This window comes from Eumetopias jubatus, unplaced genomic scaffold (assembly GCF_037043125.1).
Source record: "Eumetopias jubatus isolate StellerSeaLion01/CBP00866 unplaced genomic scaffold, mEumJub1_p1.0 scaffold_1, whole genome shotgun sequence".
NCBI classification, from domain to species: Eukaryota; Metazoa; Chordata; class Mammalia; order Carnivora; family Otariidae; genus Eumetopias; species Eumetopias jubatus.
In genome coordinates this window covers 201,181,868-201,208,132 of record NW_028274807.1, presented here as the reverse complement: position 1 = coordinate 201,208,132, position 26,265 = coordinate 201,181,868, and the positions used below count along the sequence as shown (strand labels likewise).

General features: G+C 41.4%; 1 protein-coding gene across 3 annotated transcripts in view; it reads right to left on the bottom strand.

Annotated features, from left to right (window-relative positions):
- SMARCC1 (SWI/SNF related BAF chromatin remodeling complex subunit C1) overlaps positions 1 to 26,265 on the bottom strand; it is a 174,715-nt gene that overhangs the window by 35,251 nt on the left and 113,199 nt on the right. For 2 of the 3 annotated variants that reach the window (XM_028095898.2, XM_028095900.2), the window contains exons 22-24: positions 12,851 to 12,906; positions 10,427 to 10,541; positions 9,433 to 9,587 (exon numbers count right to left, since the gene is read on the bottom strand). In XM_028095898.2, coding sequence (XP_027951699.1) covers positions 9,433 to 9,587; positions 10,427 to 10,541; positions 12,851 to 12,906 — 326 coding nt within the window. The remainder of the gene's footprint in view (positions 1 to 9,432; positions 9,588 to 10,426; positions 10,542 to 12,850; positions 12,907 to 26,265) is intronic. The other variant, XM_028095899.2, reaches the window with a different exon arrangement.

Here is a 26,265-nt window from a genome sequence, read left to right as displayed (position 1 = left end):
AAAATGTGATACAGAGATGCGAAGTAAGCAAATGCACTGCTTTTGCAGTGACAGACTGAAAAATGGCACTGACAGACTTGATCAACTCAGGATTGCCACCAACCTTCAATCTGTAAAAGAACTGCAGGATCTGTGAAGCTCCATAAAACGAGGTATGTCTGTGTAACCATGGCCTAGAAGTTACCCTGCCTCTCTGTGCTGTTTCCTCATCTAGGACCCCGGAAAACAACTGCACCCACATGAGGTGGTGGTGAGGAGACACACAACGTAAGGAGAACAGTGCCTAGGACACAGTGGGTGACTGGTACTTGTGAGCTAACAGTGTTGTGGCCCTGGGAGCTCTTTTTTGTTGGAAGACCCTCCTCCACCTGCCCTGGACCACTTCCAACATGTCTTTTATTTATTGTTATTTTTTAAAGATTTTATTTATTTATTTGACAGAGAGAGACATCAGGAGAGGGAACACCAGCAGGGGGAGAGGGAGAAGCAGGCTTCCTGTGGAGCAGGGAGCCCGATACAGGGCTCGATCCCAGGACTCTGGGATCATGACCTGAGCTGAATGCAAATGCTTAATGACTGAGCCACCCAGGCACCCCCCCAACATGTCTTTTAAAACTCAGCATCAGGCATCACTTCCTCGGGGCAGCTTCCCTGCGTCATGGCTCCCACAGCCTCCACGATGATAGTTACTGTGCTGTATTTTATCCATTCACCTGACTTGCACTACCCAGGGCCAAGGCCTGGGGAAGCCCCATGTTTTGCATGCTTGGCAACTTAAGAGAGAGAGGCAACAAGGAGATGAGGTGGAGAGTAGACAGAACAGGGAGAAGTGGCAGCCTTTATCAAAAGTCTATAGAATTCACCCGTGCTCAAGGTTAGCAAAACCACCAAAAATCTCTACAAATGAACATGGGCGCTTTGTGGAGTGAAATATGAAAAACCCGTGGCCTTCAAACTGAAGAAACAAATTTGAGTAAAAGACTAAGGGAAAGAAAAAACAAAAATTTCAATCTCTAAATTCTATGGCAGTTTATTTACGGATTTATAGAATTATTCAGTCTGACCTCTAGTTAAAGAAAAAATTTTAATAGGTATCAAAATTACCCCATATCAAGTATAAAAACTGTTCACTGGTGAGCTTGATAACATTTGGATTTTGAGTGGAAACCAGAGAAAAGAATTAATGTTCCACATCAAATTTGGCTTTTTCATATTTTGGGCTTTAATAATAATGTTTATTTATATATTAGCTCTGATTTTCTTTATACAATTATTAAAACCAAATGACTGCACCTTCTCCTCTGCTCCATCTTGCAATCTTTATTTGTAAGAGGAGAAATCCAACAGATTTCTCTGAAAGAAACAGCCTGGTCCTTTGCATTGCCTCACTTTCTGAATTTTGCTGACTGCATCCTAATGAATGTATTAACATGCCATTTCTTGATCTCCTGCATTTCTAGATCTAGGGGAAGAGCCTCCTTTTTTATTTGACTTCTATGACTACCCTTATTTTTACTGGTACAAGGCTTTTGCACCTGGGAGAAGGCAAGAAAGTAGTATGCTTCACAGAACACCATATGTCCTGTTATCAAGACTCTAAGAAATTATGCTACTTTAGGGGCGCCTGGGTGGCTCAATCGTAAGCATCTGCCTTTGGCTCAGGTCATCATCCCAGGGTCGTGGGAATAAGCCCCGCATCAGGCTCCCTGCTCGGCGGGAAGCCTGCTTCTCCCTCTCCCACTCTCCCTGCTTGTGTTCCCTCTCTCACTGTGTTGTGTGTGTGTGTCTCTCTCTGTCAAATAAATAAATAAATAAAATCTTTAAAAAAAAATTATGCTACTTTACAGATTTGGTGACATACACATACTAAGTCAATGCAGTAAAAGAGACACAAAGTCTTATTAGAAGTAAATTCTGGAGGAAATTCCAAAACCTTCACAGGGCCTTGAAATGATTATATAAATGTTAGGAAGCACTGGACAAAAGTTAATGGATCCAAATACAACTCGTGTCTGCTTTAAAAAAAAAATCTGAGAAGGTAAAAGTGAGAGTTAACTCTTGAAATTCATTACTGGACTAAGGGGGAATACTGGGTTTTATTAAGCACTTATGACATTCTAGGTATCATGCTGTATTTTCATGCTACTTCTTTTACTTCTAAGAATAACCTGCTGGAAAAGAATTCTTTATATACAGAAAGAAACTGAAGCTTAGAAAAGTTAATAATCTCACCAAGGGTCAGTTAACTAGGAACTGAACTCCTTTCTGAAGGGCACGTAGAAAAAAAACTGGCCAGTAAGGTGACCCATGGAGACAGGGAGGAGTTAACTGTATTAGATGTTTCCTTCTTTCTTCTGTTATTTTTTGGTTCTTCAAAATTAGAAACTTAAATCACAAACATACTGAGAAAACAAAAACAACAACAAAAAAAGGTACTTTTTTTTTTGAGCTAGCTGTTGGGTTTTTAATTGTAAAATGTTTAAAAACATTTTGATTAGAATGGAGAATTTTATCAGATTATGTCTCTGTATTGGGTGGGAGCAGCCAGACTCCCAAGTCCGCAGATCTGGGTTTTGGTCTTGGTTCTACAACTAGTCACCTAACTTTGGGCTTCTCATTACCTTCTGTGGGTTTGTTTCCACATCTAAGAGATGAAAGAGTTCAAGAAACTCAAAAATCATCTGCGACATTACGGAGGAAAGATCTTTGTTGTGAGGGATTAAATATCTACTAAAGCAGTAATCCATCCATAACATAACTTGTGTAAAAATCAAATATGCAAAAGTAGACTAAATTTATGTATTGTGTATTTAAGAGTTTCATTCCAATATACATTATATGAAATTGTATATAATCCCTAATTAGATCTCACTTGATACTGACTCCTTAAGGTTACATTTCCAGCATTTTATACATGTTCTTTAGTTTTTTTTGGTTTTTTTTTTCCTTCACAACTAACTGTAAATCCTAATGGGTCAACCAAAATGTGAGGTTCAAGATTAGTGGGTTGACTGTGAGTTCCTAAGAGGCAGGCACCATCCATATCTCTTTGGTACCAAATAAACCTACTACTGTAGTAGAGTCCAGCACATAATGCACATTCAGATACTGGTTTAATGAATCATCAAAATATGGCACTTTCCAGCTTATAGAATATTTTTTAATACTTAATTTGATTCTTATAATAATAATCTTGTCAGAAAGGCAGATCAGAAAGGACTTCTGATTCAAACAAAATGATACACACTCAGAAAATTTATTTTAGTTGCCTCAGGTTAAGAGACGAGTAAATGGCATAGCTGGAATTAAAAATTCAAATTTGAAATCCAATGGCCTTTTACAGTTATCTACAAATGTCTATTTAGAACTGATATTTTAGTGGATACTTTCCTGAGGAATTCTTAGAAGGGACTTGTGGTAGATTAAAGATGGCCACAAAGTCACTGGCCTTCTTTCCATGGAGAGAAGGGTCTATAATCCCTCCTTTGGAATCAAGACAGGCTCTCTAATTGCCTTGCCCAAGAGAAAAGAGTGGTGCCATTTTCCAGCTTCCGGCTTGGGAACTTCATGTTCTGATCCTTGGAACGTTCCTTCTGGGAGTCCCCACCTGCCACGTAGTAAGTATGTTCCAGAGACCACAGGGAGAGACCATGAGACTGTATGAGGAGGGGACAGGGTCAAGCCACCCTTGCCAAGGATCAGGACTTGAAGGGATCTGTCTCAGACACTCCAGACGAACCTACCCATGAGGTGAATACCACTACAACTCAACAAATAATCCCGTGGAGCAGAACTGCCCCCAGGTGTTTAGGGCTCAAATTCTGTACAATCATGAGATATAATAAAATGGCTGTTTGGTTTCTTTTTTCTAACTGCTAAGTCTTGCTTTGGGAAGAGAAATTTGGTATCTGGAAATGGGGTGCTGTTTTATCAAAAAAGATCCAATGGCTTTGGATCATGAAGTGGGCGCAGGCTTAAAGGACCTCAAGAAAACCACTGGCGAGAGCTTTGAGACAGAGAGGGAGAACTTACTGGAGGTCGGAGAGAAGTCAATCTTTATTCTATTAACAACACTGTCACTTCTAGTGATGTGGACAGAAAGGGTCATTAACGAACTTGTGGATCTGGCTGAAGTGATTTCCAGGCAAAACATAAACGTCCTTTAGGTATTTTATTACAAGCAGCCAGAAGAGAAAGGAACCAAAGAAGGAACTATTCAGTTTCCAGGCCATCATTATTGGAGTCAGAAATCTCCTAGACAACTGAGAGCAAACAGAGCAGGATTTGAAGAAAGAACGGTTTCTCATCTCTAGTTGCTACCAGCAAGGATTTAAAACTAGAAAATGGCTTCAGGACAAAGATAAAATCCAGAGCACTACCAGTTAATCATGACCTCAGAGTAAACAGCTCAAGGTGTGGCTGTAAGAGCTTCTAAACCAAGTGCATGGTATGATTTCTAAGAATTATAAGGGTATGCCTGTCTCTTAGACCCTCTCAAGAGATGGGAGGATCTCTAAGTATCTTTAGAACATGTCTCCTATATTCTATATTACCATAAACTAATGTTTTCATTCAAGTTTGGAGTTTTCAATCAGCCATGATTTCTTCCCCTCCTGCCCCCCCCCCCACCTCCTTCACACTCTTCTTTCCTTCTGGGACTCTTACTGCAGGTAAAGAGGGCCCCTTAGCACCAAACAGCGCTGCTTTTTTAATGGAAAAGGAAAATGACTCAGAAGGCGGAATCCAAAGCCCAGAAGGCCAAGTCAAAAGCTGCAGAGAATAAGTCATAGGGGGCAGGACCGGCCCCTGGTGAAGAAAGACACTGGAAATGCGCACCTGACTAGATTTCAAAGTTACTATGAACCACAAGTGCTCTCTTGGTGCCTCCCATTTTCACTCTTCTTGAATGTGAGTGCAGTTTTTCTCCACACGTCCTACCACTGTTATGTCAGTTCTCAAATTCTTCCAAATGAGAAGACCAAGATGCAAGGAGCTGTACCTGAAAGACCATTCCTAAGGGAGCTTCATCTGTACCTGGATTTGATTTAGAGAAGACCTGAGACCCCCAGCCTTAGCCTGACATCATAAACATGAAACAATGGAATCTTTACTTTTCAACTGGGAGAAATGTAGGTAATTTGTGACCAGAGGGCAGACTGTGGGGTTAGGGTGGCACGCCTTCCATCTAGAGGTGTGGTCGATGATCCCCGCACCTTGAATCTGGATAGAACTTTTGAATGGGAGAGGTGGGTTGAGGTCATACAGTGCCAGGTTGGGGGCCCAAGCCATAAGACACTGGCAGGTTCCCATTCTCATTGTTCAGGACACTCTACTCGTAAAGTTATAAGCTTCCACGTAAAAAGTCCAACTACTGTGATACCATCCTAATATGAAGAAGCCCAAGATGACTCTGTAGATGAGCTGTGTGGGGACGGTGATGCCAGCCAGTCCCCCATGGTACAGCCACCCAGGTCCCCCCTCACAGCCCAGCCAATGCCACACAGAGCAGGACTTTTCCAGCTAAGTCGGCCTGAGCTTCTAACTCACAACAATGGTGAAATACAATAAAGTGATGATGTTCTTAAGCTGCCAGGTTTTGTGGTGGTTACACAGCCACGGGGAACTGGGGCAAGAGCACTGCTGATGCTCAGGTTGGGGAATCCTGAAGGTCTGGCTGCAGTGATGACCAGGACCTTCCCAAGAAGGGCTGGAGGGAGCGCCCGTGTATTCACATACTGGCTTTATGGAACTTAAGAATGATGGAGTCAGGGAGCATGCCACGGATGCATGCTAGATGAAGAACAACCACAAAAAGATTAATGATAACAAAGAGGTAACTTGGTTGTAACAGAGTTAAGGTGAACTCTACACAACTAAGCATGGATTTCGACTAGTAGAACAAGGGTAGATTCTGTTCAGTCATTTAAGGATGAAAGTGAATATAGCTAACTGTGGGCAAAATGGTCAAATAGGTCAATTTCTCCTTCTGTCTTCTCTCAGCAGTATCAAGTAAAAAGATGGTTTCAATGATCAATGCATATAGCGTCAATCCATTTCTGTCAATACTTAATCTGGTAAAGCCTAAGGACTACAACGTACAATGAAAAATTTCCTATCTCAAGAAAGAATTTCAGGCAAAAGGGAGCAAGTAAGAGGTATCATTGAGGGGCAAGAAAGAATCTTCCTGTTACTCCAGAACCAACACCCAGTAACCATGAAGACAAAACTACTTTAGCCATTTCAAGGTACATGGACATGGGATGGTGACAGAATCAATCTGAAAGAAATGTCTGTGGTCTTAAGAAAATGTAATCTCTGCTATCTTGGAAGAACTGAATCATCCTGCTGCTGAAAAAATATATACTTTAGTTTGGGGGGGGTTCTGCTTTATTCCAGCAATAGTTCTGGACTCTTCCTTCCAGCTAAACCTAAGCACCCAGATGGAAGGGATATAGAGCACCCAACCAATGGTGTTCCTTCTCACACCCACACACCACTCTTCAGGTGGGTCAATTCACAACTTGTCAGTAGGTGCAACGAAAAAATGGATGTGCTACTGAAGAGTCCCTCATATGGCAAGGAAGGGGAAAAGCCAGAAAGCATGCCCACCCTCCCTGCGGGTTGTGGAGCTAGATTCAGAACCTATAATTACCACTCCATGTCAGTGTGACAAACAATTAAAATGTATCAAGGAAAACTCTTAATAACAAAGCTGTTTATAGATACAGAAGAACAAAAAGAGAATAAGAGAAAACTTGGATTGGCTAGATAAGCTGTACTAATTACAGTAATTTCAATGAATTCCTTACCCTTAATTCCCATGTAGCACACAAATGATTATGTGTGCTGTGAAATGCATGACACCCAGCTGTAAGTGGCACTCAACAGTTCACGCGTGCCAAGTCATGCATCACACACATGTGTATCACTCACAGATCTGTGGAAAGGCAGCTGTCATGAGAATAATGATCTAAGTTCCCAGTTATCAGAAATAAGACTGAGTGAGCATGAGGGAGTAAAAATTCAGTGACCTGGAAGGAAAATGTTCTTTGGACTCTTCTAAACCTTGTACGGAGTATGGAAGGACCAGAGCAACTGATCCATAAAAGCAGTTTTTCTACAGTAAAAGAATCAAACAGCTGTTGCAAGGTGGTCAGGAGTGCACAATACACAAACTTTTGTGTCCAAAGCTGCACATCTTAACAGCTATGAGGCCACCATGTTTTCATCCGCCATGAAAACATCATGAAGCATCTGTAAAATGTTTTACGGAGTCTACCATTTTAGTTCCTGCTCTGGCAACCTACAATGAAGCAGGCACGGTGGCAGAGGGAGAAGAAACAATGGGAGGGCAAGGGAGAGAAACAACTCTGTGAGAGGGAAGTGGGTCCAGAACAGCCCAGCCGTAGACGTCACAGTGGGTTCTGTCTGGGAGAACTGCAAGAGACAGTTCAGGTCGGACAGGCAAGAAATGACGCCTGAGAACCGAGAAGGGTCCTGAGCAGGAAAACTCGTGAATTGCACACTAAAGAGTTTGAAATTTTCGCCTGAGTTAGGGAGCTTATTTAAGAAAGTATCATGTTCCTGTTTGTATTTTTAAAGATTTTTCTGCATACTGTATGATTCCATTTATATGAAGTCAAAAAAGCAGAAAGTAATCCATGGCATTAAGAGGCTAGCAACCATTCTTGGGGGGAGGGGCACAGTAACTGGAAGGGAATATGAGGAAGCTTCTGGAAGGCTGGGAATGTTATGTTGCTTGATGTGGGTGTTGTCTGTGAGCCCATAGGTGGGCTCAGTCTGTGAAAAATTCCCTAGCTGTAGACGTATATTCAATAGACTCATTCAAATATGAGTTATACTTCAATAAAAAAAAATGAAAAAGATTCCTCTGGCTGAAAACACAGAATGGGCTGAAAGAGACAGGCAACAGATGATGGGAAGCCAGCCCAAGGGAGTAGTGAAGGGGCTGGGCATCACCAGGGGCACTAACACAACCAGGAAGGATTTGGTGGCTTAGCAGCCGTGGAAAGTGAAAGAAAGAGAGGAGAGAGAGAGGACCCCAGGCTGTGGGTTGAAGACTGGGGGGATGGTATGCTGTCTGCTGATAAAAGTCACAAAGGACAGAAGCCCTCCTGGCCTCCAGTTCATTTGTGAAACAGGCCCAAGGCGGCCCTTAAGGTCCCTGGTGACAGTCTGAACAATGAGAACTCAGCTCAGAGACAATGAGGTGCCAGAGTCCAACCTGGCAGAAGGAAGAGAGGCTCCAAAAACTACTTCTGATGAAGGAGCAAAACCAAATGGACTTGAAACCACCGTCAAACTGGTATCCACGTAAGTACTCACTCTGTCAAGAGTCCCCAGAGGTAGGGGAAGGTAGAGGAGAGAGACTACCTAATACTGCAGTTAAATCACCATGAAGATCAGGAGGCATCTTGGGAAGAGACTGGGAAGTCTGAACATGCAGGACCTCCAGCTACTGTAACAGGAACCAGCAGCTGGGGTAGCCGCCTGGAGGGACTGGCAACATCCCCCCTCCTCACGGGCGGCACCTATGCCCGATGGTGGGCACTCAGAACGGAGGTCTCGTGGTTTGAACTGGGTCATCTGTGGGTCTGTTATAAATCATGCATCACAGATTAAACACTTGGAGAAGTAGTCTGCAGCAGCTGTACAGTCTGTGGGTATTAAAGACCATGAAAGAATATCTTGACCAATAGATTAAGAACAGCTCAAGATAAAACGATTAGGTATGTTCCAGTAAATACTGCTCAGAACATGGGAATCCACGATGGAAGGAAACTACTTCGGAGGGTAGGATGGAGAAGAGGTGAAAAGGTGTTTTTTAAAACTTCACATACTCATGCCTGGAAGGCTTTAAAATGCTAAATTAACACAAAGTGGGGAAAATAACATTCTCCTTTCTTCTTAAATATGCCATGAAGCCAATACTAGGTTATAAATAGAGAAAACCACCCCCAGAAAAGCTGGCAAATTCAAGAAGAAAAAGAGTTATTTTAGGTCCCCCCTCTCCTTTCAGTCTGTAAGAGAAGGGTGAAGTATTTATACAAGGAAACAGATTTTTGTCTTAAAGATCACAAACATTTCAATCGAGCAGAAACTGGAATAGTCCGAGACAAGTTATGCAGGCCAACACGAGGGACTTTTAAGTTCTGTGCCCCACCCCCCCCGCAGTGTCCACACGCCAAGAGCCAAGTGCAGAGCGGAACAAGGAATGCCTGGAAGGCAGCCCCCCCACCCCCGACCAGATCTGCGACTCACACCCCCGCCCCTCCTCCTGCCTGCAAATTCTTAACCTAGAAATGCCGGTCAAGCAGTCATCTCCTGTTGGGTACTACCGTTCCCAGTAACGGAAAACAAGGCGACCATTCACAGCTGAAGGGAGCCTGGCAAGGGCTGTGAGCGGCAAACCTTGGCTTTGGTTGCAGCTGAGGCGAGAGCAGCTGCGGCAGCCGTGGCCACATTTCCTTCGGAAATTTCGTGTTCTACTTTCTTCTTCCCAAGATCGCTTTCTCTTTCTTTACAAGTATCAGTGAGTTCCTTGTTCTCTTCAGTTTCCTTTTCTTCTGAAAGAAATCAGAAAGCTTTATTACCAGTGTGCCCAGCCTCAATAAGCCACCATACTTCTCACCTCCGCCACATGACAAACTAGGACTGAGGTTACAAAGAGATCTCAGTGCCACCGCCTTCTTAAGATTTGTGCAGAATCATTCCATGCATGTAAGTGCGCCTCTATCTGAGATGGATTTTCTGAATAGTACACTTTGTCTCCCCTTCATTTCTCCAAGCTCTCTGTGTAGTTCCCGAAGAGACAAAGGGAACTAAGCCCGAAGACCAACAAGATCAGTCAATGCAATGCTCCTGGAAACCCTGGGGTCTGCGGGAAATCAGAAGCTGAGAGCTAAGCACTTCCACAAGCCACTGACTCGGAGACCAAAATGGCACGTCTGCGTGGTGACTTCAGTCACACAGAACAACTTGTCTGTCTACATGCTACTGACACAAGGCAGCCCCTAGCATTAGCACTGGTGCCTCGGAGCAAAATAAAACTCAAACTCTAACGTGCATTTACTGTTACATTAAGAAACAAACCCAAAACGAGTAAGGTAATATTTCTGTATAATTAAACTGCCCCCACTTCTCCAGTGTTTTTTAGTTTTACATAATAAAGTCTAAAGAGGGGACGCCTGGGTGGCTGTCGGTTAAGCATCCAACTCTTAATTTTGGCTCACGTCACGATCTCGGGGTCATGAGATCAAGTCCCACGTCAGGCTCCGTGCTCAATGGGGAGTCTGCTTGAGATTCTCTCCTTCTTTCTCTGCCCCTCCTCCAGCTCTTTCGCTCTCTCTCAAATAAATAAAATCTTTTAAAAATAAATGAAGTCTAAAGAGTTTCTTTGAATTACCTGATTTGGTATCCTCACTAACTTCACTGTCCTGCTCCTTCTCACTATTTTTTTCATTTTCTCCGTCTTGTGCTTTATCCCCTTCGTCTGTTTCATTTTCCCCTTTGTTTTCTGCCTGAAAGGGGTACAAAAGAAGAGAAAAGAAGAGTGAGCAAAAACAGTCTTTCTACAAGTGACATTGCCTTAGAGTAACAAAAGCCTCTACTATTTTTGTCAGGAAATGAACTAGGTTCAGAAGGGCCTTGGAGAGAAGAGCTGAAAAAGAAATTAATAAATTCAAAGAAATATCTTTCACTTCCTCAACACCTGAGTGCTCACATGTCAATACACCTCCAAAACACACAGTCCCTACCCTCTCTGTGCCCTCTGCTATAAAGCCAGGGTCACAATGTCCAAAGGATGTCATGCAAATTCATATATATTACTTACTGGTTAAACAGAGAAAGGCTTCATAAATGAACAAACGAATGATCGACTACCTGTCCAAAAGGACCAAGAGCATTTAAACTGGACATGATCAACAGAGAAGCAAGATGGAATGCTGCCAAAATAAAAAAGCTGACAAAGCCCTTTAATAGAGTCATTTGCTAATGGTTTTTGGGAAGAGTCACAATAGGGCATCAGTGATTATGCTCTGGGGACCAAAAACTTCAATTCCTCTGGTTAGAATTTGGTTTCATTTATGGATTTCGAAATCCCTGTGACCTCGGACAAATCATGTAACACTGTCTATAAAATGAAGAGATTATCGTTGACTTGATGAGACTGTTTAGGAACCAGATGAATTCATAAATGCACAAATCTAAAGTACAAAGCATAATATTTAGAACAGTGTAAGAACGATTTTACCTCATCCTCATCTAATTACAATTTTAAAACACATGGCAATCAAGACCTTAAATCCCAGCTTGTATATGTTCACTCAAATAGTGAATGAATGCTCATCATGTGCTAATCTTATCTTTTCACTGAAGTATAACTGACACACAAGTTTTATTAGATTCAGGTGTACCACATAACAATTTGATAATTCTATACATTACACAATGCTGTGATAAAGCTAGTTACTGTCACCATACATTATTACAGTATTGACCATATTCCCTATGCTGTCAACCCTGTGACTTATTTATTTTATAATGGGAAATCTGTACCTTAATCCTCCTTCACCTACTTTGCCCATCTCTCTAACCCCTTTCCCGTCTGGCAATCACCAGTTTCCTCTCTGTATTTATGGGTCTACTTCTGTTTTGTTGTGAATGGCAAGATTTCATTCTTTTTTATGGCTGAGTAATATTCCTGTGTGTGTAAGATACACACCACTTCTTCTTTAACTATTCATCTATCAATGGACCTTTGTGTTGCTTCCATGTCTTGGCTATTATAAATAATGCAGTGAACACAGGGGTGTACATATCTTTTTGAATTAGTGTTTTCATTTTCTTGGGATAAACACCCAGTAGTGGAATTGCTGGATCAAATGGTAGGTTCTATTTTTAACTTTCAGAGGAAGTTCCACAGTTTTCCAGAGTGCCTGCACCAATTTACATTCCCATCAACAGTACACAAGGGTTCGTTTTCCCCACATTGTTGCCAACACTTGCTGTCTTTTTGATATTGGCCTTTCTGATTGGTGTGAGGGGATATCTCGTTGTGGTTTTGATTTGTGTTTCCCTGATGATGAGTGATACTGAGCATCTTTTCATGTGTCTGCTGGCCATCTGGATGTCTTCTTTGGAAAAATGTCTATTCAGGTCCTCTGCCCATTTTTAAATCACGTGCCCCTGATCTCGAAGACACTGTAAAGTCCTGTTCTGCCTTACTCACCAGGCATTCCGAGCCTCTCTGAGTAAGAGGGCGGGTCACAGACACAGGGGACACTGTGATGGTGCCTTCTGCACACAGGCTTTAGTGTCCCTCCTCCAATGCTGGTCGGATCTTTGATTCCCTGTCCTCCACTTCAATTTCAATTGTTTTTGCGCTACCTGCTCTTTAAAACCGACCTCAAACATCATCTTCTTATTAAGACCTGCCTGATTATTTTCCTGCTGGCAGTTAACTCTCCTACAAAATCCCTTAATATTCTATAATTCTCTTCTGGCACAAGTACAGGACCAAGCCCTGTAATTCAATATTCATAAAAACCACAATTTTGTATTCATTTTCCCAACTGTGCCTGAAAGGGATATAAAAGAGGAGGCCGGGGAATAGATAAATCTTCCCAGAATGAAGAGTGAAAAATGTCATATGTTATGTTTTGTGAGAATTACACCTTAAACCAGCAAAGTCCAATGGCTGAAAGAATCATTTGTAATCCCCTGAGAGGGATCAAAGGTCAAAATAAACCCAAACCGTTATGCTCTGAAAGGCATGCTCTCTCTGTGTCTTTCCTGTGGTAGGAGAATTCAAACAGACAGACTTCACCTTTTCAGGCTGTTGACCATCAGTATCTGTTTCCATTTTTTCCTCTTCAGCCCCTTCTACGAGCAAAAGAATAAGAACAAGTAACACAAATATGGAACAAAGGTAAAAGCTACCATACACCTTTGATGCTTGAAACACAAGTACGCACAATAATATGGATGAGTCTCCCAACTGTAAGGCTGACATAAGAAGTCTAGCATAAAACACAGACTTTATGATTATATGAATTTCAAAGTTCAAAAACAGATGCAAGTAATCAATGGTGTTAGAAATCAGGACAGCGGTTAACCAGGGAAGGGGTGGGCAGACAGAAAATGGTTCAGGGGAGGGGGGGCCTGAGGTGCTGGTAATGATCTTTTTCTTGATCTTGGGGCTGCTTACATCAGTGTGTTTAATTTGTGAAAATGCATGGAGCTGCACACTGAGGGTTTTTACTGTTCTGCATGTATAAAAATAAATACCTCAAAAAAATTTTAAGTACAAAAAAGCAAAAAAAGAACCCCAAATAATTTATTACTATTTAACCAATGCTTAATGAGGATGTATTTGGAGTATTTTGCGTCGGGTACTGGAGAAATAATGCTGAGCTAGATATTCACTGAATCTCCAGAACATCACATTCTGGCTGGAGAAGACACAAAGGGACAAGTCCATCACAGATGTGCATGCAGGAGACGCTGTGAGCAGCACAGAGGGCATGACTGTTTCAGTGGGGGAAGAATAAATGGTTACAGCCATGCAGACATGGCTGGGGCTGGGGGTGTGTAGTACAAGTATAGAGAAGGACATTTCAAGGGAAGAGACAGAAAGACTCAAGGGTGTGGGGAAAACGTGAGTCCTTGGTGATGACTAGGAAAGGGGGAGGGGGACAGATGGGAAAGATCAGAAGGAGGGACATAATGCTGGTAAGGGCCTCAGGAGGAAGAGCCCTGAATGTGGTACTAAGGGAGTCTTAACTACATATATATATAACTTAACTATATATAAGCTTAATTATATGCTTAACTATATGTAGCTAAGAAGTTAATGAAGATTTCAAAAACAAAGAACACAATCAGATAAATATTTTTGGTTTTAGAATTTTATACAGAAACAAATATTTTACACATAATGAGGGTTTGCCGTGGTTTTAAATAAAAACGTTCAAATACCCTACAGCTTTAATTTGAATATTATCCTCTTGTAAATAACAAGACTAGTAGCATTTATCCTCAATGAGAATACTTAAAACATATTTAAACAAACAGTTTAAACTAATCATGTTAAAGTTATTGAATAGGAAAATCCCTCTTGCTCTAATTCTTGCAGATGGAAGCAAACCTCGCTTTCAGAATTCTGACTGACCAGGAGCTCCAGGGGGCATGATAGTTTGGGATATCATGAATCTCACATAAGGTAGAAGATTACTACCTTCCAAAAAATCCCAAAAGACTAGAGTGCCAGGAGTGGGGCCAGAGTGTGGAAGTAGCGGAGCCAGGGTCTATATTTGGGATCCTGTACCTGGATAGAGTATTTGGAACGTTGGAGGGGTAGGGTCACACCCAGACATATTTGCTTTGAGTAGCTCAGCATCAGGAAGCTCAGCCCTGGACTAGCCAGGTCCAGGGCAGGGAAAGGAAGCCTGGGATTCTACAGAGCCGGCCGGGGGGATGGCCAAACGGGATCTCAAGCCAGTGGCAACCCCTGGCTATTAAGAGAAACAAAATCCTCTGCAGACAGTTTCTCTAATCCCAGTTGTAGCTGTCCAAGTAATGAGCTCACAAAGAGCAAAACACCAAGAAAGGAAGCCACTAACACTGAGCAGAACCATCAATCGACAGTGTCAGCACTCAAGATTGCCAAGATGAGATCTGCCAGATCCCAAATCTAGCACAGCCATCGATCTAACAGATAATTAAAAGAGAGAATAATAAAGATCTCCAATCAACAAGAGAATATTAGAGATGTGCAGAGATTTTTTTTTTTAAAAACCCAAAGATCAAAAAATTTTCTAGAAATGAAGTCAAGGGAAACAGATTACACCAGGTAAAAAGAAAAGCACAAAGCTATAAAACACCTCTAAAGAAATGATCCATACAGAGAGCACGAAAATGGGAAATACAAAAGCATAGAAGATAAGCCAGGCAAAAGCAAACCCAAGGAACGGTGGCATTTTCATAGTACTATTACTTAATAAAGGCATCAAGAATAGCGCATTATTAGAAATGGAGGGTGACAATGTAATGAAGAAAAGGTTTAATTCACCAGAAAATTTTAATTTTTCATACTTTTAGGAACCTAATAAAAGAGTGTCAAACTATACAATGCAAAAACTGACAGAATGGCAGGCCAGAGATAAAAATGTGCCTCACAGTGGGGATTTGAATATACTTTACTCAATTAAGATCAACAGTGGATGTAAATGCAGCAAGATGGTTCTATGCCCACCAATCAGAGAATATATACGTATTTAATTTCAAGCTCACACGTTACACATTAAAAAATATTGGTCACAAATTAAGTCGAAGAGCAAATTTTAACAAATTTCAAAAAGTCAGTGACATACAGCCCAAGGTTTCTCACCATAATGCAATGAAATTAGAAGTTAGAAGTTTAAAATATAAATTTCTCTGTGCTTAGAAATGTAATTTTGGGAGTCAGTAAAAATAGCACAAAGAGGGAAAGGGAAACGTAAAGCCTTCTTGAACTTACATCAGAAAAGTAAAAAAAAGCTTGATGTTTACACGCTCTATATTCTTGAGAAGAAGCAGAAAAAGAATAACAGAATATAGAAGGTACGGAGAAAAGCATAACAAGGATAAAAATCAAAGAAAAATAAAAAGCAAAAATACGACAGAGTTAAAACATACAACAGAGAGACTCAATATACCCCAAAGTTGGTTCTCTGAAATAATAAAGTCGATAAATTGATGTGAAAAATCAAGAAACGTGGGGCGCCTGGGTGGCTCAGTCGTTAAGCGTCTGCCTTCGGCTCAGGTGATGATCCCAGGGTCCTGGGATCGAGCCCTACATCGGGCTCCCTGCTCCGCGGGAAGCCTGCTTCTCCCTCTCCCACTCCCCCTGCTTGTGTTCCCTCTCTCGCTATCTCTCTCTCTCTGTCAAATAAATAAATAAAATCTTTAAAAAAAAAACATTTATGAGTCTATAACTTTATAGACTTATTTGATCATACCCATGAAGTATCTGATAAGGCTCAGTATCTCTCATGACAAGCTCCTGGAAAACCAAGGATACAAGGGAACTTCCTGAGCCCCCAGAAGACTGTTATCAATAATCATACAACAAATGTCATCCTTCCTGGAGACATGCCTACAGTATCTCCTCCAAAATCAAGAGCACGACATGGGTAACAGTATTACCATGTCACTTTAATGCTGCCAGAGTGGTTGTACCCCAAAGTAGTCAATTAAGAAAATGAAGCAAGCAGTTTGATTGTAGAGAATAAAACTGTATACCTGAAAGAATCTGCCAAAAAGTTACTAGAAATAATCACAGGGCAAGGTGGTTAGCTATACAATTAACATACAGAAACAACCACTTTCCCCATGTTAAAAACCAATTCTAGATAAAGACCCGTGAAAAAAACAAAACTTGAATATTTCAAACACAACACAAAAAGTGCTAATCATAAAGGACTAACTTCACTCTATTATTTTTTTTTTAAAAGATATTTATTTATTTGAGGGAGCGAGAATGAGAGATGGAGAGAGAGCACATGAGAGCGGGGAGGATCCGAGGGAGAAGGAGACTCCCCGCTGAGCAGGGAGCCCGATGCGGGACTCGATCCCGGGACTCCAGGATCATGACCTGAGCCGAAATCAAGAGAGTCGGTCACTTAATGGACTGGGCCACCCAGGAGCCCCAATTTCACTCTTAAAATCAAGGACTTCTTTTCATTAGAAGATGCCCAAAAGAAAGAACAAGTAACCAAACAGGAGAAAACACAGGCAACTGGAGCAGTGTATCAGATTTATAAAGCAAACCATAAGAACCATTAAAAAGTGAGCAAAAGACAAAGTAGTTGTGTTATAGAATGATGTCTGTATGACCAGTAAACAGAAGATACTCAAATTAAGTTGCAGAGAACCATAATTTAAAACCACAATGGAGGAGCACCTGGGTGGCTCAGTCGTTAAGCGTCTGCCTTCGGCTCAGGTCATGATCCCAGGGTCCTGGGATTCAGCCCCGGGATGGAGCCCTACATCAGGCTCCCTGCTCCACGGACAATCTGCTTCTCCCTCACCCTCTGCCACTGCCCCTGCTTATGCTCTCTCTCAAATAAATAAAATCTTTAAAAAAATAAAATAAAACCACAATGGAATGTCATTTTACACCCACTACATCCACAGAGCCTAACACTAGGAAGTGTATGATCGAGTGTTATGGTCCAAGTGTCAACTGATACACTCACTTTGGGGAAAAAACTAGAATTTCCTAAAACCCTACAATGCACAGGATTAGTCCACAACAAAATAAGAAGTTACACAAGAATGATCAAGCTTCAATGTTCAAAATATTCAATGCTCTAACTTTCCTCTACCAAAAAATTCACCTTACGAAAAAGTAACAACCAATTTAAACGGAGGGCTGAGTGATGCCAACTCCTGTCTCATTGTGACAACCGGTCCACTAAGCACACTTGGAGGAGTGCCACATCTCAGTGAAACCCTGCAGAGGGGGCCGGTGAGGTATGTACAAGACTGGACATGTATGTTTGAGACGGAACAAACAGAACAACCCCAACTGCCCATCCACTAACAGACAAACAGATGATTAAAGTGGGTTACAATCACACAACAGCCTATTTCACAGCAGTGGAAATAAATGAACTGTGCTGACCTGGACAATGTAATGTGCCCCGAACACCTAAGAGTAAGTAAAACAGTTCAGAAGTCTAAATAAACCATGTTTGATAAAGTTTAAAAACAAACAAAATTACACCTAACATATTCAGTACGTCTTTCTTTGTAATAAAAGTTACTTAGAAAGCAGGGGCGCCTGGGTGGCTCAGTTGGTTAAGCGACTGTCTTCGGCTCAGGTCATATCCTGGAGTCCCGAGATCGAGTCCCACATCGGGCTCCCTGCTCAGCAGAGAGTCTGCTTCTCCTTCTCACCCTCCTCCCTCTCATGCTCTCTGTCTCTCATTCTCTCTCTCAAATAAATAAATAAAATCTTTAAAAAAAAAAGTTACTTAGAAAGCAGTAGAACAGTATTTCAAAATTTAGGATTCTCCATGCTGGCGGTTAGAAAGTGAGAGGATAAAGGAGAAACAGAGATGAACATTACTGCTCTAATGCAATGCTCTAATTCTTACTTCAGATGAAATATGCAGCATGCATTAAGACACATTAAGATATAAAAATGAAGAAATCTGAACAAAAACCAAATACAGATGGGGTTTAAAAAAAACCCCTAACTTCACAAGTTACTGCTAACTGAATGGGCCTTAGGCTACCTTTGCTGTGTCAGCTTAATTACAGAGTAAGTATTATGTGGGAGGAATGCAGTATTTTTTTTTTAAAGATAATCTGCTTTTAAATGATGACCCACAACCTATAGTTCCACATTCTAAAGAGATCACACACTCACTCTATTATAAGGCAAGTCACATTTGATATTAACTCTTTTAATTAGCTATGAGTCCATGATGAATAGTTACATGATATTAATACCTATTCATATGATGATGGTAGAGTTAAGGAGAAGAAACCTGTGGCCAGTGCTCAGCCCTTTAATGAGATGTCTATTAAGAGTTAATTAGGAGTTGTGTGTTCCTCAAGATGCCATGTGGAGGAGTATGTAAAGTGGTTTCTAGCCTACAAAACATTTTTTCAAGCTGCTTTTAGACATCTTCTTGGAAAAAGAAACACAAAACAACAGCTTCTCTTTGGTCTGAATTCTGGTTGGAAGTGTAAACGCTTAAGAGGCTGCAGCCCTTCCCATATGCCATATCGTCTTGTTGATGTCGTATAAATTAGACGGTTGAGAATCCTTCCCTACAAATGTGTGGTCTGACCCATGTCTGCGGAGATAAATGAAGAAGAATACTAGAATGAATAAAAAAAAAAAGTTATGCCAAACATACAAAGGAGGAGAAAGTACAAAATCCTTGGACACATAACTGAGCTATGAGAAGAATGCCTGGTAAGCCAGGGGAAAATATCAGAATCATGGCTCATAGTCAGACCTTATGCTGGAGAACAGGGCTCTGCAAAGGGCAGAGAGTAGCTATTCTCAGCTTTGCAGGCCGCGTTGAGTCTTAGCTGCCACGACTCAGTTCTGCCACAGCAGGGTAAGATAAGCCGTTAAAGCAGCCTGGGACTGAAGTGTGGCTGTGTTTCAATTAAACTTTACAGACACTGAAATGTGAATGTCCTATAATTTGTATGTGTCACAACATAGTATTTTTCGTTTGATTTTTTCCAACCATTTAAAAATGTAGAAACTATTCTTATATATTCTGGGCTAGATAAAAGGAGGTGACAACCTGGACTTTGTCTAAGAACCAAAATTTCCTAGCCCCTGCTCTAGAAGTAGGTGAGTTCTGGATCCAGACTGTCTACGTTCAAATCCTGTCCCCGAATTTACCGGCCGAAGTGACCGTGGAAAGCTACTTAGCTGACAGATGCCCCAGTCTGCTTATCTACAAGAGGAGAATAATGATAGTACCTACCTCGTAAGTGCAATGCTAACGATTAAACAAATTATTTCATGCAAAATGCTAATAACTGACTCGTATAAGTGCTCAACAATATTGTTATTAGCAAATTCAGTTGACTGGACCCAAGTCCTATCTCTACTAACATGAGCTCTTGCCATGGCCGTTGGCATTGCCTCAGTGACAGCAACAGAGGGCTCTCATTCTGCCCTGAACTTCCAAAGGTCCTTCCCAATCTGATAGGCCATCTGTGACTTTTCCTCTCCATGTGACTTTTGTCTTTCCTTTAAAGGGCCCATCGTAAATCACCTGCCCTTACTAATGGGTCAGAGATAGCTGACTGATCTGATTGACTAGGGGTCAGCAACTACAGCCCTGCTGCCTATTTTTGTAAATACAATTTCAATACAACGCAGCCACACTCGTTTGTTTAAAGAGGGTCTGTGGTTGCTTTTGCACTACCAAGGCAGAGCTGAGTAGTTATGACAGAGACTGTCCCGTTTGCAGAAGCCTGAAATTTTTATCATGTGGCTCTTTACAGAAAATGTTTGCTGAACCTTGTGACAGAAAATTCATGCTGTGACAGTCCTGCTTATGAATACAGATACTGTGGAGATCTCTAACTCTTAAGGTTTTAACTTTAATATTGGGAATTGAGGGACAATGACAAACAGGGGATGTGACCAGAACCCAGGAGAATGGCTACTAAGGTGGTGAGATTCTAGAGTGGCCCCACTGATCCTTGACTCGTGGTTTTCATGTCCTTGTACACTCCCCTTCCCCTGAGTGTTAGCAGCACCTGTGATTTGTTTCTAGCCAAAAGAATAAGGGAAAGGTGATGGAATGTTCATTTATACAAAGCCCTGTCTTTACTACATTCACTCTAGAGACTTTCCTTGCAGGCCTGACGCAGCAAGCTGCCACGGTGGGGAAGCGTGGATGGTGAAGAACAGTGGGTGGCCTCTGGTAGTTGAGGGCAGCTTCCAGCTAACAGCCAGCAAGGAGCTGGAGCCTTCAGTTCTACAAATAGAAATAAACTAATTCTGACAACAGGAGTGAACATGGAGGTGGATTCTTCAGTAGATGAGAACACAACCCAGCCACCACCTTGAGGGCAGCCTCGTGATATGCTAATCAGAGGACCCTGTTAGGCTGCATACAAACTTCTGACTCACAGAAGCAACGAGACAAAAATATACCTGGTTTTAAGCCACCAACTTTATGGTAAATGACTATGTAGCAACAGATAAGTATCTATATACCTACTGGACTTTTGAATGAATCTCAACCAAGGCTGAGAGGCAAACGAGATAACAACACCTTCAGAGACTAGAAACAGGAAATGCAATGTCTCCCACAGATTCAACACTGATCCCCCAACTGACGCCAGGCCTCCACCTCCACAGTTGCCCCGTGCCCCCAAACCTACTTTAGCTGTGTATCTCTTTCACTCTTCTTAGAGAGCTGAGCTTCTATCTCTTCCCACCCACCAGGCCAGAACACTGTCCTCCATGGGCACCGCACCTTTCTCCTAGCTTCTGCAACCAAGTGCTTTTCAGTCTAGTGATAACAGTGCCAGCAAAACCAGAATGAGGCGATCTAGAAACCATCCCCTAAGAGCTGAAAGAACTGGGAAAGGTAGCTTGGAGGAGAGAACAAAATGCTTGCAAAAATAATAAAGTGGGTTATAAATAAGTAATGATGCTTCCTGGAAAAGAACTATGATATGCGGTAGGAACTCTTCCATTTCCTGCATGTCATCTGTAAACTGTCTGCAGGGACTTTCTAAAACAGACTGAATCCTGTTATTTCTCTTTCCTGGCAACTTGTTCACTTCCACAAGGTAAAAGCCCTGCAGAATCACGCCCCCACGCACACACATCTACTACAGCTGCACTTGGTCACAGTACCTGCTCCCCACAGACTCCTGGTACTATCTCCAGAATATGCCACACATGTTCCTTTTCTCCTTATTGTTTAAAAGATTACCTCCTCTGTGAAATCATCCCTAACTGACCCAAGCATAACTGTTTTCTTCACCTGTGCCTCTATCTATAACCATATTTGTCTTTTGTCTTCCTCCCTCCCTTCCTTCTTTTCTGCCCACCTTTCCTACCTACTTCTTATAATGTCTCCCCACCCTAACTGAATATTCTTCAAGGCCAAGTGTTTAATTCAGTAATTCACAAAGTATGGTTCAGGTACCACCCCTACCCTCTGTGGCAGAAACGTCCCCAAGGTCAAAACTATTTTTATAACAACACAAAGATGTTATTTGCCTTTCCACTCTCCTCTCCCCCAAGTGTGCAGCGTGGCTTTCCAGAGGCTGCATGACGCATGATGAAGTCACCTACAGGAACGTGCACCTGTGTATTGTTTTAGTTTGAAAGTTTCTGTTTTAATTTCAAATACAGTAAGTATCAACAGATATAATTCAAATAAATTAAAGCATTTTGGGTTCCTCATTATTTTTAAAGAGCACAAAGAAGTCCTGAGAATAAAAAAGTTTGAGAGCTGCTAGTCCAATAATTTGTGTCTTTTCAGGGAACAGAGAACAGAGTAAGGCCCATGGTAGGAACTCACTCAACGCTTTGGGAAATGGACCATATTCCCTGTAGTACAGTTCAAGCGTTATGCGGAGCTGCCAATATACAGTCCCAGCCTGCATCACCCTCTGTGACTCTGCTCCCATCTAGCTGTGCATCTGATCACTCCATGTCCTTATCTGAACTCTGGGTTGCAGCTAAGCTGGTTTGTGTCCCACCCTCTCTGCACAACCCTCCATTACTATCTCTGTGCCTCTGTTCACATTGTTCTGCAGAACCAAATACTTGCTCCAATCTGGCTCAGTGACATCCTAAACCTCCCTTTCATCGTTCAGCTCAAATCTTTTCTTTGTGAAATCTTCCTCAGCCCAAACTTACATGACCCTTTGAGCTAACTCTTATAGCACTTCCCATACCCAGTCCTCCTTGAACAATTAATACTATATATATATCTATGCTTCACTATGTCTCCAATCCTTGAACACTGAATTACTAATAGAGGGTACTGCTTTTTAAAAAAAAAAGATTTATTGATTTATTTATTTATTTGAGAGAGTGTGTGCGAGCGAGATGAGGGCAGAGGGAGAGGGAGAAGGACAGAAGCAGACTACCTGCTGAGCATGGGGCTCCATCTCACGACCCTGGGATCATGACCTGAGCTGAAATCAAGAGTTGGATGCTTGGGGCGCCTGGGTGGCTCAGTCGTTAAGTGTCTGCCTTCGGCTCAGGTCATGCCCCGCGTCGGGCTCCCTGCTCCGCGGGAAGCCTGCTTCTCCCTCTCCCACTCCCCCTGCTTGTGTTCCCTCTCTCGCTGTGTCTCTCTGTCAAATAAATAAATAAAATCTTAAAAAAAAAAAAAAAGAGTTGGATGCTTAACCAAGACTGAGCCACCCAGGTGCCCTGAATAGAGGGTATTACTTATTTCTCACACATAGTAGCCCATAGCAAGAGATCTCTATCAAGTAAACAAAAGGCCTAATTTGATAAAAGTCCCCACAAGGCATTACATAATTATATTACATAATGGAAGCCAATTTCTTCCTAAAAAAATGTATCCTACCATTCAATAAATATGGGTCATTAGGCAAGTCACTTAAATACCAACCAGCATTAGCCAGTCCTTAGAGGTTAAAATGTCCAATTATTAGCCGCTTAGAAAAGTGACTATCCTTCTCTGCCTCTTGAAATCTAAGAGCCCTTCAAGTAGAATATTGACAAAGAGAAGAGAGAAGCCACTCTACATTGATATAAGTCCCATTTTAAATACTGTTCCACTGTTTGCTTAGGTTCACCAGGCTGGCATGTTTTCACACATGGTGTTCTAGAAGTGCCTGATTTTTTAAAATGTTATGGAAATCCTCGTGATGAGAAGAATGAAGCTATTATAAGCGATGAATAGTATCTGAGGCAAGAACTGGAACAGTCACTTCTGGGCTTCCTGTTCCTAGAAAGTGACCCTTACAACATTATTGTCAGGATGCTCTTCTTAATCTCCTGAAGGACTAGAGACTAGTTTTTAACCTTCCTGAAAACCAGAAGTGACTAATTGGGCTCTTCTACACAGAGCTGGGACGAATGGCTCAAGATATACTCTTTGCAGTCCCATATTCCACAGGGTATTAAGGAGCTCAGTGGACAATCCACTCGTTAAAATAAAAGAATCTTCTCTGAACATTTTACTTGTAATTCAATGGCCCTAGAGCATACAGAGTCAATTGTAAGGAATAAGCATCGATTAACTTAATCTTTCAAACTTCTCTAAACCAAAATTAAGATACAGACAGTAAATTTACTCAGAGGCAAAAAGTTAAATAAATAAAACTAATACTTGAGATCAGTCTTCGACAGACCCTTGAATATGCACATACACTCCAATTCCCTGGGGAAGGAAGGGCTGCTGGCCTCCAAAGGGACTAAGATACACTACACTGTGATACTTATATAGGAGAATGTCCTTATTCCTATAAGATGATGCGTGCTGAATTGTCTAGGGTGCAAAGACTCATGATGTTTACAACTTACTTTGAAACAGTTCACCAAAATCAAAATAAAAATCATTCATTTAGATTGTTAGATACAGCAAAGTTGAACCTACATCTCACTGTGCTATCATATCAGTATTTTCGGTATGTTTGACTACAAGTAAACAGATTATCAGAAAGACTGTTTTGTTTAGTCTCCAGTTCAAGTAAAGAAAAATTTAACAAGTGTTTAATAAAAGCTTTTGTGATATGGTAAAAAAAAATATCTTTGATATTCAAATATATTACATAAGTTCTCTGAAAAATAAATCAATTTAACAACTCCTAGACGGGTGATGTTCTCAATCTAATAGAATGAGTTTTAAAATATAGGCACTCCTGACACTCTTTTGGTCAAAGCCACCCCTCCCATTGGCTCCATCTCACCCAGAGTAAAAATTAAAACTTTACAATGGCCCATAAGCCCCTCACCATCTCCCATGAAAGCCTCTACCATGCAATCCAGCTACTTGTCCATGATCTCCCCTTGCTAGTCCTCAACTATGCCAGGCGGCTCCTGTCTAGGGGCCTGTACAATGGTTGCTCCAATGCCTACAGCACTCTAACCTTAGATGTCTGACGACTCCTTCATTTGCCTCATTTACATCTTTGCTCAAATGCCACTTTCTTGGTAACATATTCCCTCACCTTTGAAAATTGCAATTCCTTACACTTCACGCTTATCTTCCTAATCCTGCTTTAATTTTCACCATACCACTTACCAGCCAACATACTATTTCTACATATTTATATTTAATTTACACAATCTAAGTTTTATGTATCATATATTTCATCTTCTACCTTGAAAATATACTATACAATCCTTGCAGGCAGGGGTTTTGGTGTTTTGGTCACCAGTACCCTAGCACCTAAGACACAATGAAATGACATGGTAACAACACCATTTACAGTCTTATTTATCCCTAGGAGTGAAAAGAAAAAAGTCTAGTTTAAGACTGACCTCCCATTCAAGAATGCTTTTGTGGTGTAGGCCCGTACACTGAATCACTCTAAATTTTGGCGTGGTTCTCAGCGCTTGATCTCGTGGAGATGAATCATCCGGTTGTTCTCCCGGGTACATTTGCCTGTCTCCTTATGTAGCTCCTACAGATTTTCAAGAGGACCTGGGTCTCTTCCTACTACATATCCCACAGGATATAAGGCAGGACAGTACAATGGAGCTAAGGTCTTAAATGATCCTTGTTCATTGAATGAGAAATACAGACATACCAACACATTTTTAACTTCTGGCAGCATGCTACAATAAAAGGAGGTTGAGCTTTAGGACCAGAGATTTAGGTTCAAAATTTAAACCAGATTCTCACAAGCCTATGTAACCCAATAAAACTTAGTTTCCTTGGTTTTACAATAAAAGCAAAGCCACTTCCTCCAAAGGATTATCCAGGAAAAAAACTTCAAAGGACCAGTCAGAAAACCCCTATATAATGTGTCAAAAAGAAATGCTGATTTCCAACGACTTCTGAAAAATGTTTAAAAATTCTTTTCATTTCATTTCTTCCCTCACTGTCCCTTATAACCGGGCAAATAAAACCTGGTAATATTTTTAGTTAAATGCAAGAGGTCTCAAATATCAGTATTTTTTCTATTCCCAGAATGGTCTCTGGCCAAACAAAAACAAAAAACCATACAGATTTAGAGAAGTCAGTACATACTGGTGAACGACTAGAGTTAAATGACAAGCCCCTTCTAGAAGTGAGCACTCATTTCCTCAAGAATTCCTAGAAGTCTCCTAAAATGAAAATAAGAGGTGCTTCAGATTTTACCAAATACTCCCCACATTCCAAACCCACAATGAAAAGTTAGATAGGTCAATGAGAGAAACCCAAAAGGGGTCCTGTATTTCACAAGGAAACTTATTTATTTTTTCCTGTATTATCATTTTACCATTGTTAATACACATAAGTTAACACGGACAACATAGTAAATTAAGTATCACAATAAAAAGTATATGAACTTCCCATTCAAGTACGGGACTTTGATAAGGAAAATCCTACATCATTCCATTTGAAATCAGTGGCACTATTTTGTTATATCAAGTGTCAGTTTAAATGTAAAATCGAGGGGCGCCTGGGTGGCTCAGTCACTAGGCATCTGCCTTCGGCTCAGGTCATGATCCCAGAGTCCTGGGATCGAGCCCCACATCGGGCTCCCTGTTCTGCGGGAAGCCTG